This window comes from Alternaria arbusti (assembly GCF_024043155.1).
Source record: "Alternaria arbusti strain BMP 1465 chromosome Unknown scaffold_10, whole genome shotgun sequence".
Lineage (NCBI taxonomy): Eukaryota > Fungi > Ascomycota > Dothideomycetes > Pleosporales > Pleosporaceae > Alternaria > Alternaria arbusti.
Window position 1 is genome coordinate 605558 of NW_026249950.1, and position 13995 is coordinate 619552.

Genomic DNA, 13995 nt, shown 5'->3' on the forward strand with positions numbered 1-13995 from the left:
CACGACCGCATCGCATACTCGGCCTCCGCCCGTTTGGCTGCCCACCGCCAGAATGCGCCAGCCCGTTTGCGCGCTGCTGAGCCTGCTGCTCCTCGCGCCCTCGCTCGCAGCCGCCGCCCCGCACGATGCAGCGCCGTCCCCGTACGATGCAGGAACATTTGCTACGACCCACAATGCGTCTCCGCGACCATGGCGCAGGCTCTCCGACGCGATAATCCGCCGGATATGGAAGCTGCCAGAGGACCAAAAGAGACTAGATGGTGAAGACGCGCGCACTGTTGTCGATGCGCTGGGTGACAAGCTGGTCGCGCAGTACAGTGAAGATGTCGTCTTGCGGTTCAAGATACGCACGGCGGAGGAGGCCTCGGCGCTGGCGGATGCAGCAGACGTCCTCTTCCTCGACGTCTGGGAGTTCAATGAGGACTGGGCAGACCTGCGCGTATCCAAGGACGTCGTGCCTTCCCTGCTCGGACTGCTGCCTCCATCGCTCAAGGACGCCCACGAACCACTCCTCCAAGACCTCGGCCTCGCACAGGCAATCTTCAACACCTACCCGTCCACCGAGACGACACCCGTTCCCGACAACGATCGCTTCTCGTCAAATCTCCGGCCGTCCCCGCGATCGGGCAAGGGCAACATCTTCTTCCAAGACTACCAGCCCCTCTCCGTCATCAACCCCTGGATGAGCCTCATGGCGTCCATGTTCACCACCCACGTCCGCCGCATCAACATTGGCATTAGCTACGAAGGCCGTGACATTCCCGCTCTGCGTGTCGGCGTGCACCCCACGAATAACGAAGAGCCGTCCAAGCCCCGGAAAACCATCCTTGTCACCGGCGGCATCCACGCCCGTGAGTGGATATCCACAAGTACCGTCAACTACCTGGCCTGGAACTTCATCAACGCATACGGCAAAGACCGTGAGATGACGCGTCTTATGGAGGAGTTCGATTTCGTCTTCGTCCCAACCCTGAACCCAGACGGATACGTCTACAGCTGGGAGACCGATCGTCTATGGCGCAAGAACCGCCAGCCCACCAGTCTACGTTTCTGCCGCGGCATCGACCTCGACCGCAGCTACTCGTACAAGTGGGACGGCGATGCTTCCCAGTCCAACCCCTGCAGTGAATCTTTCCCCGGCAACACCCCATTCGAGGGTGCAGAGTCAGCACGCTTTGCCGAATGGGCCAAGAACGAGACTGAAAACAATGTTGACATTATCGGCTTCTTAGATCTGCACTCGTACTCACAACAGATTTTGTACCCATACAGCTACTCATGCGACGAGGAGCCTCCATCAATCGAGGACCTTGAGGAGCTTGCTATGGGTCTAGCCAAAGCTATTCGCGTATCCCGCAAGGGTCAAACGTACAAGGTCACATCAGCCTGCGAAGGCAACGTAGCCATTGCTGGCCAGAACAAGTCTATTTTCCCGCGCATTGAATCGAGCGGCGGCAGTGCTTTGGACTTTTTCTACCACGAATTGAAAGTCAGGTACTCGTACCAGATCAAATTGCGAGACACGGGCAGCCACGGATTTCTGCTACCCAAGGAGAACATTATACCCACCGGAGAGGAGATGCTGGACGCGTTGTTGTATTTTGGGCGTTTTATGTTGGGAGAGGTTGGCATTGTCAACCAGGAGCAGCCTGCTCAAATTGTTAAGCCCTCACTCGAAACTGAGATCATCGAGTTGTAGACTATCTACTTAATACATTCTTCTAGACCTGACTACGCACATTGCGTAAAGTCATACCCGATTTCATGCATTAGTGCCCGTATGCAGATCCTTGAGAAGCGAACGCATCCATGGATGCCAACTTTGTACAAACTCGCACAAGCGCGAAGGCGTTAAAAACAACCTTGACAGTCGCACAGCAGCCAGGTTCCTGGATGTTGGTTTTTAACGGCCGCCATGCAGGTAGCGTTCTCTTGCACGTGGGAGGCCCGTGCTGCGACCGTTAGTCCAAGCATAGATCCTTACAACGTCATGGCTCGAAGTCTCGTCGACACAAACAGCTTACGCGCCTGTCACCCACCGCATCCACTAACGCTCGTCTATGGCGCCGACTGAACTCCGCGGCATCTGCGACTGTGACATTCTCTCTTTCTAGTGACACTTTCACCTTCGCTGTTGATTCGCACCATCGTTGAATTGGCCGAACAGCCGCCATGGCGTCCAGCTCCACCGAAACGACTCCCTTGGTCTCGTCCATGTCGAGCTCAAGCCGAGCGATACCCCCGAAGCCACAGCGCACCGTCACCTTTAACCCAACCGTCACATCTACCAGTCCTAAACCACCAGCGTCGCGATCGCTATCGCACAGTGCCTCGTCTTCCGGCCATGCTGCCACCACCCAGGGTGGGCAGCCAATGCTGTCGACGCTGAATAGTAAGCTGCGGAGGAGGAACAGCTCCGGCGCTCCTGCCAGGATACCTCCCGCGCCGGTGCCCAAGATTGGACCGCAGCGAACGACGAGGACTGCGCAGAAGCTCAAGCTGCTTCCTGACCCGGCCGCGGATGAAGCCGAAGACGAAGAGAGTGGACGCGATGTCTATGTACAATACACCAGGATAAAGGATCCGACTGCGCGAAGAGATGCTGCCCGCCTCGGCAAGGCAGACAGAGAGCGGTTGCCCAGGGTGACGGCATACTGTACTGCGGCCTCGTACAAGCTCGATGAGATGATGCGATTCTTGAAAGGCAAGCAGAAGATCAGAGGAGCGGCGCCCAAGCGCTTCGACGAATGCATATACTCACCCTACAACTACGGATCGACAAAGGGCCCAGAAGACGTCAGTAGCACTGCCGTACTCGACGGCTTCACGGAAGAGAGGCCGAGAAGGTTCTCAGACAGCGCCATTGAGGTGGAACACGAGAACGAGAGAAGAAGGCAGGATCTCATCGACTTGCACGACGATGGCGACGCGCCGGACATCGCGAACGAACAAGCCATCGGCCCCAGACGGCCGTCGATCACGCACGCCGACTCTGACCCTCAAATGGACGCGCCCGACTTCGATACACGCGTCCATACGCCTGAAGTATTCCTGTTTGAGTACGGCACTGTCGTGATCTGGGGCATGACACTGCAGGAGGAGAAGAAGTTCTTGAAGGAAATCGCCAAGTTTGAAGTGGACAAGCTCGGCAAGGATGAGATCGAGACGGAAGAGTTCAACTTCTACTACACGCGCGAGTACCAGGCCCGGATATACAACGACTTCATCAGTCTGCGCGACAAGAAGAACTACATGATCAAGCTAGCGATTAGTCACGGTCTTTCCCAGAGTGTCAAGACGTCGCTGTTCGAGGACCTGGTCGACAACACTATCGACGAGACGAAGGACATCCCAGCTGAAATCGCCAGCTCCGGCAAGATCAACCTGAACAAGAAACAGATCAACATGCAGATTGGAGAATTGTTCATTCTCCGCATTAGTATCCATCTGCAAGGATCGGTTCTTGATGCGCCCGAACTCATGTGGGCTGAGCCGCAGCTAGACCCGGTGTATCAAGCTGTGAGGAGCTATCTGGAGATGGACCAGAGAGTTAGTCTCTTGACTGAGCGACTCAATGTCATCGGAGACTTGCTTGCTGTCTTGAAGGATCAGCTGACCGTCACTCACGTAAGTACCTGGCTTGTGCTTTTTTGCCGTACATCCGCTGACCGATACAGGGTGAATTGCTCGAGTGGATCGTCATCATCCTCATTTTTGCTGAAGTGCTGGTGGCCGCCATCAACATCTTTGTCGACCTGCACGCTGCGGACTAGACTGCACGTGTATTGTATATATTCCCCGGTGTACGATATGTGGTTCACTGCGCGCGAGGGTTGGGCTTATTCAAAAAGTCAAATGCACGGCGTTGGCTGCGGGTATTTGTTATTGTTGCAGGATTATTCTTTATGAAGGCGGAACGTATGGCGGAACTGGAGAAAGCAAAGTGAAAGCAGTAGTCGATAGTGGAGTAATACAGTGGATGTCGCATTGCTAGGCTATCTATCACGCAGGCGGCGGAGATGAGCAGCTCCGCCCGCTGAACCCTGTCGCGCCCCATCTTTCCGTATGCGACCCTTTTGAGCATTTCACCGCATGCCGTCGCCCTCCACCCGTCCTGAGCCCCAATGAGCCGTCCCAGATGAGTTGGAATCTGCTAGAGCGCTTTATAGAATCTGAGCACTTCAACCAAGATCCGAGCCTCGCAGTAGCATACCTTGCGTGAGTCCCCGTCCCCTCCCCGTCCCCGTCCCATGTGCCCCGAAGCCACCGTTGCCCGCAGCACCGCCGCACGCAGCGCCCTTCACCTCCACCCACGTCCGCATTGGGGCCCGTTGCTGACCATGGCCGTGACCGCAGCCGGTATGCAGACCACGTCGGAATCCACTATGTGCTCTGTTCGAAGCTGCGCCAGTTCGCCTACGAGGAGCTCGAGTTCTTCCTCCCGCAGTACGTCGCCGCCTGCCCACCTCGACGAGACATGGACAGCTAGCTTACACACGCGGGGCACAGGCTCTGCCACCTGCTCATCAGCATCGACAATGAGTCCATGGCCCTGGAGGAATTCATAATCGACCTGTGCGAGGAGTCGGTCAACGGCGCGCTGCTGACCTTCTGGCTGTTCCAGACGTACCTGCACGACCTCGCCAGCGCCCCCAATTCGATTGCCTTCAAGACGTGCCGCCGCATCTACAACCGCGTCCAGCGCATCGTCTTCGGGTCCGCCGAGCCCCAGCGCCGCGAGAAGATCAAGGAGAACGTCCTGCCCGTCACGGTGCTCTCGAGCCTGGTCCTGGCGAGCATAGCCGCGCCCTTCCTCCCCGTCCACGCCGGACCACTGGCCATTGCGCAGGCGCGGAAGCCACGGCCCGTCGAGGACATCATCTCGGACAATGTGCAGACGGCCAAGGTCGGGCGGAGCAAGACCGTCACGGGCAGTTCCTCACGCTCCAAGGAGAAGCGGATAGCGCAGCAGCACTCCGACCCCGAGGATGGGCGATCCGTCAAGGCTTCGTCCTCACGGCCGCGTGAACCCAAGGACCTGCGGAAAGCAGCTGTACGAGCGCCAGCCGCTACCCGGAGCCCCTCAATGCAGCATCGCCCTTCGCTGCTGTCGATAGCTTCAGAGGCCCGGCTCAGCTCGTCGTCCTTACCCGACTTCCGAGACCCCAAGTCGTCTCCCCTGCCCACGCCCCCCGCAACCGCTGGCCTCGGACCAGGCCCGCTCCAACTCGGTTCTCGCAAACACCCCGGGCTGCCACCGAGGCCCCTCTCACCTACCGCCTTGTCCCGCGCGCAGAAGGTACGACTGCTGCGATCCAACTACTTCCGGAACGAGACCCAGTTTCTCAGCGCGCTCGAGGACATCTCAAACCGCCTGGTCGTTGTGCCGAAGCCCGCGCGGCTGAGTGCTCTGAGAGCTGAACTAGCGTTGATCGCCCAGGACCTGCCGGCTGAAGTTGATATACCCTTATTATCGCCCCCGACTCTCAAGGATGGGATTCCGTCGCAGAGCCAGCATCACCGCATAGTGCGCATCAACCCCGCAGAAGCGACTAGTCTCAACAGTGCAGAGCGAGTACCGTATCTGCTCATGGTTGAGGTCTTGGAGGAGGACTTTGACTTTGATCCGGACACCGAACAGAACCAACAGCTGCTTGAGAAACTGATGCTAGAGAAGGGCACCTCGCGGAGACGACTATTTGACATCACTCATGCTGAGTATTCTGCCTTCGACCGCACGCCACCCAATGGATCAGACAGCGTGTTCGAGCCCGCTACTGGAGACCTGGGCAGCACCTCGCTCATCAAGGATATGGATGATACCGACCTTGCTTCCGGGATGGCACGCGTAACCTTACCTGCTGCGGCTGCCAATGGGAAAGCCACAGCCCCCAGGTCTTCTAGTGGAGCAAACACTCTGTCCTCTGTGGCCACCTTGTCTACACCACGAACTTCCGACTCGCAGATCAGCAGGTCGAATAGTCCCGGTCCGATCAGGCGAATGACGATTCCCGCAAATCTGAACCAGCGGAATCAATCAGCTGATCAGCCAGACTTCTCCGCCCTTGCGACTCACATGCGCACCGCTGCCCAGATGCTTGCACAGCTCGAGGCGAGTGGCGCGAAACGGCCAAAGGGCGAAGTAGCTGCGATTAAGGCCAAGATCATCGCAAGCATGCAGAGCTTGGAAGAGCAAAACTTCTTAAATGAGGACCAGGGCCCTACTTTCGACACGATCATGGCAGAGTCGGATCCAGCTGCAATCAGTGCCGAGCCAGAGGAGCTTGAGGATGGTTTGGCCGTCGCGACCAACACCGGTGCGGGTGCAGCTCGCATGGAGAACGATCTCAAAACTGGTGGTATGAAGCGGAAGGGCGATCGTGATGATCCCAGCGCCGCGACATTCGGCGAAGAATGGAGCGCCAAGCGAGAGCGAATACGGCGATCCTCTCCATATGGCAATATGAAGAACTGGGACCTGATCAGTGTCATCGTCAAGACCGGAGCCGACCTGCGTCAAGAAGCCTTTGCGTGCCAGCTCATCGAAGTATGCACCAAGATCTGGGAAGAAGCAAACGTGCCCGTCTGGACAAAACGGATGCGCATCCTCGTTACCGGCGAATCCTGCGGACTCATCGAGACCATCACCAACGGTGTATCCCTTCACTCCCTGAAACGAAGCTTGACACTTGCTAGCATAGCAGCAGGCACGAACCCCCGGAAACGCATCGCAACCCTAAAAGACCATTGGCTCAAGACGTTTGGCGAGCCAGACTCGGAAGCCTACATTGCTGGTGTCGGTTGCTTCGCCCGCTCTCTAGCCGCCTACAGCATGATATGCTACGTCCTGCAACTAAAAGATCGCCACAACGGCAACCTCCTCATCGACAATATGGGCCACATAATCCACATCGACTTCGGCTTCATGCTCTCCAACAGTCCCGGGTCTATGGGCTTCGAAGCCGCGCCCTTCAAACTAACGCAAGACTACGTCGACGTCCTAGGCGGTGTGACATCCCCGGCATTCGAGGAGTTCAAAACGCTATGCAAGAAGGCGTTCCAAGCGCTGAGGAAAGACGCCGAGAGACTTATCATGCTGGTCGATTTGATGAGCAAACAGAGCAGCATGCCATGCTTTGCTGCTGGCGCGGCAAGTGTGACGAATAGTCTGAGAGCGCGTCTCATGTTGCATTTGAGTAGGGAAGAGGCGGAAGGGTTCGTCGAGGAACTCGTTGCGAAGAGTGTGGGAAGTTATTATACCCGACTGTAAGTTTTCTCGACATTGATCTTACGGCATTGACAGGTTCACTGACATGATTACAGTTACGATACTTTCCAGTACCGCACACAAGGCATATATTGAGTTTGTTGGTCGCTGCTTTGCATTTGCTTGGCTTGCTATAGGGCAAGGGGGTACACTTTGGGGGTATTGCATTCCGTGGAGTATCTTACTGCGAGGAACAAAGTGAGGGATTCATGTTGCACGATTGGAATAGATGGGCTGTTAGACGTGTGGAGAAGCAAGTTACTACACAATCCACCCGTTCCCTGTTTTCGGCATAGTGAATGTCGTTCTTTGATGTTTGATCCTGTCTTCGGAACATACCGAGCTCTTGCAATACATTTTGCTGCTATACCTAGGTATTTACCCCGCATGTGCCGAGTTCAACACCCGGTCACACTAGCATATATGAAGCTTCATAAGGTTAAATACACCACACAAAGTGAACCGGCCCTACTACCTCGCCCGTGACTTATACATCCATGTCAATATTTCGTTCATACCTCATCAGGAGGCTGACGGAGGCTTCCCCGACATAGCTTAGTCTTGTGCCATGACGCCTCTTTGATCATCGCGCTTGTCAACTGATCGGGCAATTACAACATCTCATATGGAGCGGCTGAAGTGTATCCGAGGCTGAAGTTAAGCTATGTGTAGATCTAGTATAAAATGAACTACAAAACCGTGTATCACTAATCAGACAAATCCGTGTCACTTTTTCAGTACAAATCTCGTCGAATCACCATGAAACTCCTCATCGCCCTCTCCGCCGGTCTTCTGGCCGGTGTCTCGGCCACTCCAGTCGGCACACCCACCATCAATAACCGCGACGCAACCTCCGTTCAAGAGACCGTCAGCCTCTGCACCCAATACGCCTACCACTCCGCAAACGGCTACGAAATCCTCAACAACCTCTGGGGCAAAGACCAGGCGACATCTGGTTCTCAGTGCACCTACTACGAGGGCAGCACCGGAAACGGAATTAAATGGAGCACGGACTGGGTATGGCAAGGCGGCCAGGACCAAGTTAAGAGCTATGCCTACGCCGGTAAAATCCTGACCAAAGGGCAAAAGATCTCGCAGATTACTAGTATGCCGACGCAGGTGGAGTGGTCTTATAATCAGACTAGTAATGTGAGGGCGAATGTGGCGTATGATGTTTTTACTGCCGCGGATCCGAATCATGTCAACAGCAGTGGGGATTATGAACTCATGGTCTGGTAAGTTCTTAGCACATGCGACAACGATTCAGAAAGTAAGACTAACGTGGACAAGGCTCGGGAGGCTGGGAGGCGTATGGCCCATCTCACAAGCTGGAGCTCCTGTAGCAACCGTCACCATCGCTGGATACACTTTTGATCTCTACACCGGTTACAACGGATCGATGCGCGTGTACAGTTTCGTACGCGCTGGAAATAGTGATATCAAGAGCTTTAGTGCGGATATCAAGTTGTTCTTCAACTATCTGGAGCAGACTCAGCAATTTCCTGCGAGCACGCAGAACCTGATTGGTAGGTTTTCCGATGCGAATGGAGCGTACTTGATGCTAATGTATGGGTAGTCTACCAAATTGGTACGGAGGCTTTCACGGGTGGGCCGGCGAGGTGGTCGGCTTCGAGCTTCAGTCTCGATGTCAAGGTTTAGGATGTTGGATGAGTGAACAGGTCCCGCTCATCTAGCTTTCCAGTGCATGTTGGGGGATGCACCGAGCAATGATCTTGGAGGAATCTAGTTGGTCAGTGAGCTGAGCAATGATATCTATGCTCCGGTTTCATGTGAAAGATGAAAATGCTTTAGACTGGTGCTGCTTCAAAGACTGCGGTGCAGGACGTGTTCGAAGCGCAAGCCATTCTTAGAAGGTGGAAGTTCCCCAAACTCCTTGAACCATCACCGTCTGAGGCCTTCACATGCCACTAAAACGGACTACAGCCGCGCATATGCCACACAATTGCAACAGTCGTGAGCGTATCCCGGTCTCAGCCGCTAGCCACATTCTTACTCTTCTAGTTAGCGTGGTACAGGGCCTCTGCTGTTTCCATTGCCTTGTACTATGATTGTAAGTGTTATACCCACTGCGCGGGGGCTAGTGATACTGCCTTTGAACGATAGGAATCGCAATATGCGGCTATCATTAGGGTATTGTTGTTGTTGTCGTTGTCGTGGTGACTCACTCTGCCGCAAATTCTTTGGATACGGAGAAAGGCGAGTATCGAGACATGTTCCTTAATCGCCAATTCACAGCTCACAGCATCCTCGTTGCCTGCCGAAGTCGGCTCCGATACGAATTTCCGCATGTCGCATAGTAACGTTGCCAACGAAGAAGCGGATGCTGTACACGCGGGAGTCACCATTTGATTGGAGAAGCGCGGATTTCATCCAGTGTTCATTTTTCGAGCAAAGGAAACGAGAGCCAACCGTTGTTTCCGGCAGTCCCCACCGAGGTGCGAGCCATTGTCATGTGCTCGATGGTATTGTGGTAGAATGCCCATCTACCCGTGTTCGTGTCACTAGTGAGCGTTCCGCGGCGCGGGAATGCTAAGAGCCTGGCGACACGACATGTTTCCAACCACAGCAAGGGAAGGTACCACTTGGCATGTTCTTTGACCGAGAATACACAGGTTGAAAGGTGATATTGCTCGTTACTATGAGTAACTTCGTGGTAAAAATGCGGTTGGAGAGAGGACAAAAGATGCAAATTTCGGAGTGACTGTACTTAGAGCTGGATTTTGTGCAGAAGGTGATACCGAGGACTGCGAACTCAATAATATGCCATCATGCAACGCAACAGTGCGGGATAGAAAGATAGGCCCCGCATATGCTGATCGCGTGTTGGCGATGGTGCTGCCATGGTGTTTGGTGCCCCTTCTGTCAAGCGGCTGGCTGTTGGTAGGATCAAATCGTAAATCTGATGAAGACATCGCTATGCGTGCGATTGTGTAGCACGTGGTCCAGATCACCGTACAATTGCAATGACTGTTTCGCACCATTACATCAGCGGCGTCGACCTCCAAAAGATGAGCCTGATGCATACCCGGGCCTGGACGGTGTAATTCGTCGGCGTCAACCTCCGCATCGCGGCTGCGAAGGATCGTTTACTGTACTGGGATCCGTCATTGCAACAATGACAGCTTCTGAGAAGCGATATGTAGGTTCGAAATTTCGGCGTGGCGTTCGTGAGGTCGAAAGATAAGTGAATATGCTGTTCGTGATGAGGTCAGGAATAGTTGCAATGTCCTTGTCATCGGATGAAATATGCTCAGTCCGCTGTCGAGCATGGGGCCTTTATAGACAGAGGGAGACGCTTGAGGCGACACGACATTAGACCATTGGTACAGTCACAATAGATGCATCAAGTGGCTCGGATCGACTGGGCGCTATTTCTGCCATGCCACAAGTGTTGAAGGTGTTGTGGCTAGTGCTGAAGCTTTGGTAAGGACGCTGTACATCATAGCTTCTTGAGATATGCTGTGGGTGCGTTTGTTGGCAGCACGGCGTTGACGCTCCGCGAATGGCTCAGCTTTTTGGCTTGAAAATTTGTGGGTATCTTGCCGCTGTGACCATTCCGTCTCTTTGAGAGCATATTTCTTTTGAGGGTAATGCCTGTATCGGTCACTGTTACTTTGGTGTCTCAGTGGTACAGACATACGAGCACTGCCGGCCGATAGTACTTCCCATGGTCTTGGTTTGCAATCGATGCGACATGCATGGACAGTCTGCGATATGGTACGAAGCTCTTTAGATGTTCCCGCGTGCTTGACTTTGCATTTGGAATGAGCGTCGTTCAAGGATCTCTCCCAAACGTGCAAAGGCACCCAGCCGTTGCTACTATGGGTACAATCTGCCATAAGCGGAAGTCGCGGGTAGATTCGTTACACATGCTGGAATTCCGAATGGCTATAGCGGCTGTTGAGCACTGATCTGATCGCCACGTCGGTAAGGATACGCTTTCTGCAGCCCGAGCTCGTATGTGAACATGTGGGGCTGTTCAGGGTTGACTGTGGGCCGGCTGTGGGTTGCCGTACATCAACTGAACCTTAATTGATTTGTCAGTTGGTATTCATGTTGTAGTCTATCAAAACCTACGTTCATGTGCATGAGCCACTAGCCTCATAGCAAAGACATTGTGAACTCACTTTGAAGTTGCACCAAAAAGAGAAATGACTATGAGAGCCCATGCAACATTTGGTAGCAGACAAGGATTTGTCGTATGTTTCGAGGTCGAAAAGGGTGCGTTCGGAGCAATTGAATGCGGTGAGCGCCGAACAGGGTTAGGAGGGCTTGAGTGAACATGTGGTCCATTCTCTTTGCCTTGTAATTCCGTACTGATCGCTTCTGGACAAAATTTGCCTATGAAGCATTGTGGCATCGCTTTACTTCAGCTCGATAAATTGACAGCTCCAGAAACGGATAGTCGTACGTGTCTGCTATGTGGGCCCATCTAGGAAAGATATGACGTTTAAGTTAGCCCTAGATTCGAGGCTAGAGGCAATGTTAGGGGGATCTGCCGTTGCATTCAGGCAACGGCGTACGACATTGCGCAGACATGGAGCACGCCCATCATTGTCGACACTAACGCCCCCTGTCGAAGAACGAGCCTAAAGCTAGGCAATCTGTTGAAGTTGGGTAACACGAGTGTGCTTGGTCATGGAGTTGTCGCTCAAGAGGTAACGTAAACGAATCGAAGGCGTGTCTTGCTGTGCTGCGACAACGTTTTGCCTCGTTGCTCCGTCGACTATCTCTGGCACTGCCAGACCTCGTAACGATATCTGTCATGAGTGTTACGAGTTCCAGACGCTCGCACACGAGCGTGGGCGTCCTGACACCTTTCTGTGTTTCTGTGTATCTCCCCAGCTCAAGGCAGTAGGTCGACGCAAACGAGTTTCGCATGCGCAGGTAGCATACCGATTTGTATGCGGAATTAGATACCAATCTTAGGGATACCTGCAGACGGTGCTACGAATATCGACCGTCGAAGTGCACGCACCCTCCGGATGACTATGAATTAGCAGGGCTCTCCGAGCGCAGCTGTATCGAGACACGGTGTGAGCTCCGAACCTATTGCATGTAGGCGGGAAGCAGCATGCTGCAACGACTGATGTCATAGTTGATGAGGCTTCAAGGGCTGGTCTTTGTTACACATGCAGCGTATCCATGGATAGTTCAAGCGCTAGACAGCTCTGCACCACTGTGTCACGGCTCAGGTGCGTGACAGTCTCGGACCCTGAGTGCGCTATCGTCATGTGAAATCGAAGCGTGATGAAGTGTTGTGAAGGCAGGCGGCGGATGACGGTGATGGATGTTGGGTGTTGTCGGCTGACAAGTGGGGGTGAGGAGCGTCGGCTTGGGATGATGGTGGAGGCTGCGCGGGACCGATGCGGCGCAAGGCAGCCTCCACCCCGCGCCCCTCCAAGTACCGTACAGATACACGACACAACATCGCTACCCGCTCAACCACGGCCTCGAACTCCGCACGCAAATCAGACCAACCACGAGCAACCAACATGGCCTACAACTTTGTCAGGTCGTACATCGACACGTTCCGGGAGCGGACCGCCGCCATCAGCCACACATCGACCTTCCGCGAGACGGGTCAGATCACGCCCGAGGAGTTTGTCCTTGCTGGCGACTTCCTTGTCTTCAAGTTCCCCTCATGGCAGTGGGCCGACGCGTCATCGCCTGCAAAGCGCGTGTCGTACCTGCCGGAAGGGAAGCAGTTCCTAGTAACGCGCGGCGTGCCCTGCCACCGACGGCTCGACGACAACTTTGCGGGAGAGGCGGGCCAGGATGAGACCATAGTGAGGGACGGCTTCGCTGCTGGGGAAGGCGCGACCGACGACGACGGCTGGCTCAGGACCGGAGGCATGGCCGCAAGCCAGGAGGCCAAGGTGCGCGACGTGCGGACGGTCGACGAGAGCGGCAACCTAGGCGCGGCAGAGGAGGATGACGAGATACCCGACATGGAGGATATCGAAGACGACGAGGAAGCCATCATAAGAGACCCCAAGGCCGACTCAAATACAAAAGCGTGAGTTGGCCCGCCTGCTGCCAGCACTCTACAGACTGACTGACACCCAATAGACCCCTCCGCACATACACCCTCTACATCACATACTCCGCCCACTATCGAACACCGCGATTATATCTCTCGGGCTACGGCTCCACCTCCGTTCCACTCAAACCACAAGAGATGATGGAGGACATCGTCGGAGACTACAAGGACAAGACAGTTACCATCGAGGACTTCCCTTTCTTCGAGAACCCTCTCAAGACTGCCTCCGTACATCCCTGCAAGCATGCGTCTGTCATGAAAGTTCTCCTTGATCGCGCCGACGCTGCTCTGAAGCTGCGGCTCGCCAAGCTCAAAGCCGGCAAGGATGTCAGCAAGCTCGACAGCGGCATGGAAGCACTAGTCGATGATACACGGCTGCTCAAGCTTACTGAGCAAGCGAAGAACAAGGACGGCGATGAGGGCAAGGACGACTGGGAGGTTCTCAGTGAGGGCGGCGACGAGGAGGTAGCTATCCGCGTGGACCAGTATCTTGTCGTCTTCCTGAAGTTCATGGCCAGGTGAGTTTATTCCATACTTCAAAGAAAAGCACCATCTAACAATCCACAGTGTTACTCCGGGTATAGAACATGATTTCACCATGGGTGTCTAATCATCGACACGTCTTTTGGGTAACTAGTCAGGCGCTTGAGGATTGGCGGCATTG

General features: G+C 54.5%; 5 protein-coding genes across 5 annotated transcripts; all 5 read left to right on the forward strand.

The window, feature by feature from the left end:
- Positions 1-52: 52 nt before the first annotated feature.
- On the forward strand, positions 53-1699 carry ECM14 (putative metallocarboxypeptidase ecm14; the record flags this gene model as incomplete). The annotated part of the gene is made up of 1 exon (XM_051447984.1): positions 53-1699. One exon carries the CDS (start codon positions 53-55, stop codon positions 1697-1699), a length of 1647 nt encoding a protein of 548 aa, XP_051300922.1.
- Positions 1700-2172: 473 nt separating this feature from the next.
- On the forward strand, positions 2173-3773 carry J4E86_007466 (uncharacterized protein; the record flags this gene model as incomplete). The annotated part of the gene is made up of 2 exons (XM_051447985.1): positions 2173-3627; positions 3678-3773. 2 exons carry the CDS (start codon positions 2173-2175, stop codon positions 3771-3773), a joined length of 1551 nt encoding a protein of 516 aa, XP_051300923.1.
- Positions 3774-4138: 365 nt separating this feature from the next.
- J4E86_007467 (uncharacterized protein) lies at positions 4139-7363 on the forward strand (the record flags this gene model as incomplete). The annotated part of the gene is made up of 4 exons (XM_051447986.1): positions 4139-4218; positions 4357-4446; positions 4510-7266; positions 7324-7363. 4 exons carry the CDS (start codon positions 4139-4141, stop codon positions 7361-7363), a joined length of 2967 nt encoding a protein of 988 aa, XP_051300924.1.
- Positions 7364-8026: 663 nt separating this feature from the next.
- On the forward strand, positions 8027-8926 carry J4E86_007468 (uncharacterized protein; the record flags this gene model as incomplete). The annotated part of the gene is made up of 3 exons (XM_051447987.1): positions 8027-8502; positions 8558-8793; positions 8844-8926. 3 exons carry the CDS (start codon positions 8027-8029, stop codon positions 8924-8926), a joined length of 795 nt encoding a protein of 264 aa, XP_051300925.1.
- Positions 8927-12783: 3857 nt separating this feature from the next.
- Positions 12784-13941, forward strand: ATG3 (E2-like enzyme; the record flags this gene model as incomplete). The annotated part of the gene is made up of 3 exons (XM_051447988.1): positions 12784-13307; positions 13361-13849; positions 13899-13941. The coding sequence occupies 3 exons, from the start codon at positions 12784-12786 to the stop codon at positions 13939-13941; spliced, it is 1056 nt and encodes a 351-aa protein (XP_051300926.1).
- Between the last annotated feature and the right edge of the window lie 54 nt (positions 13942-13995).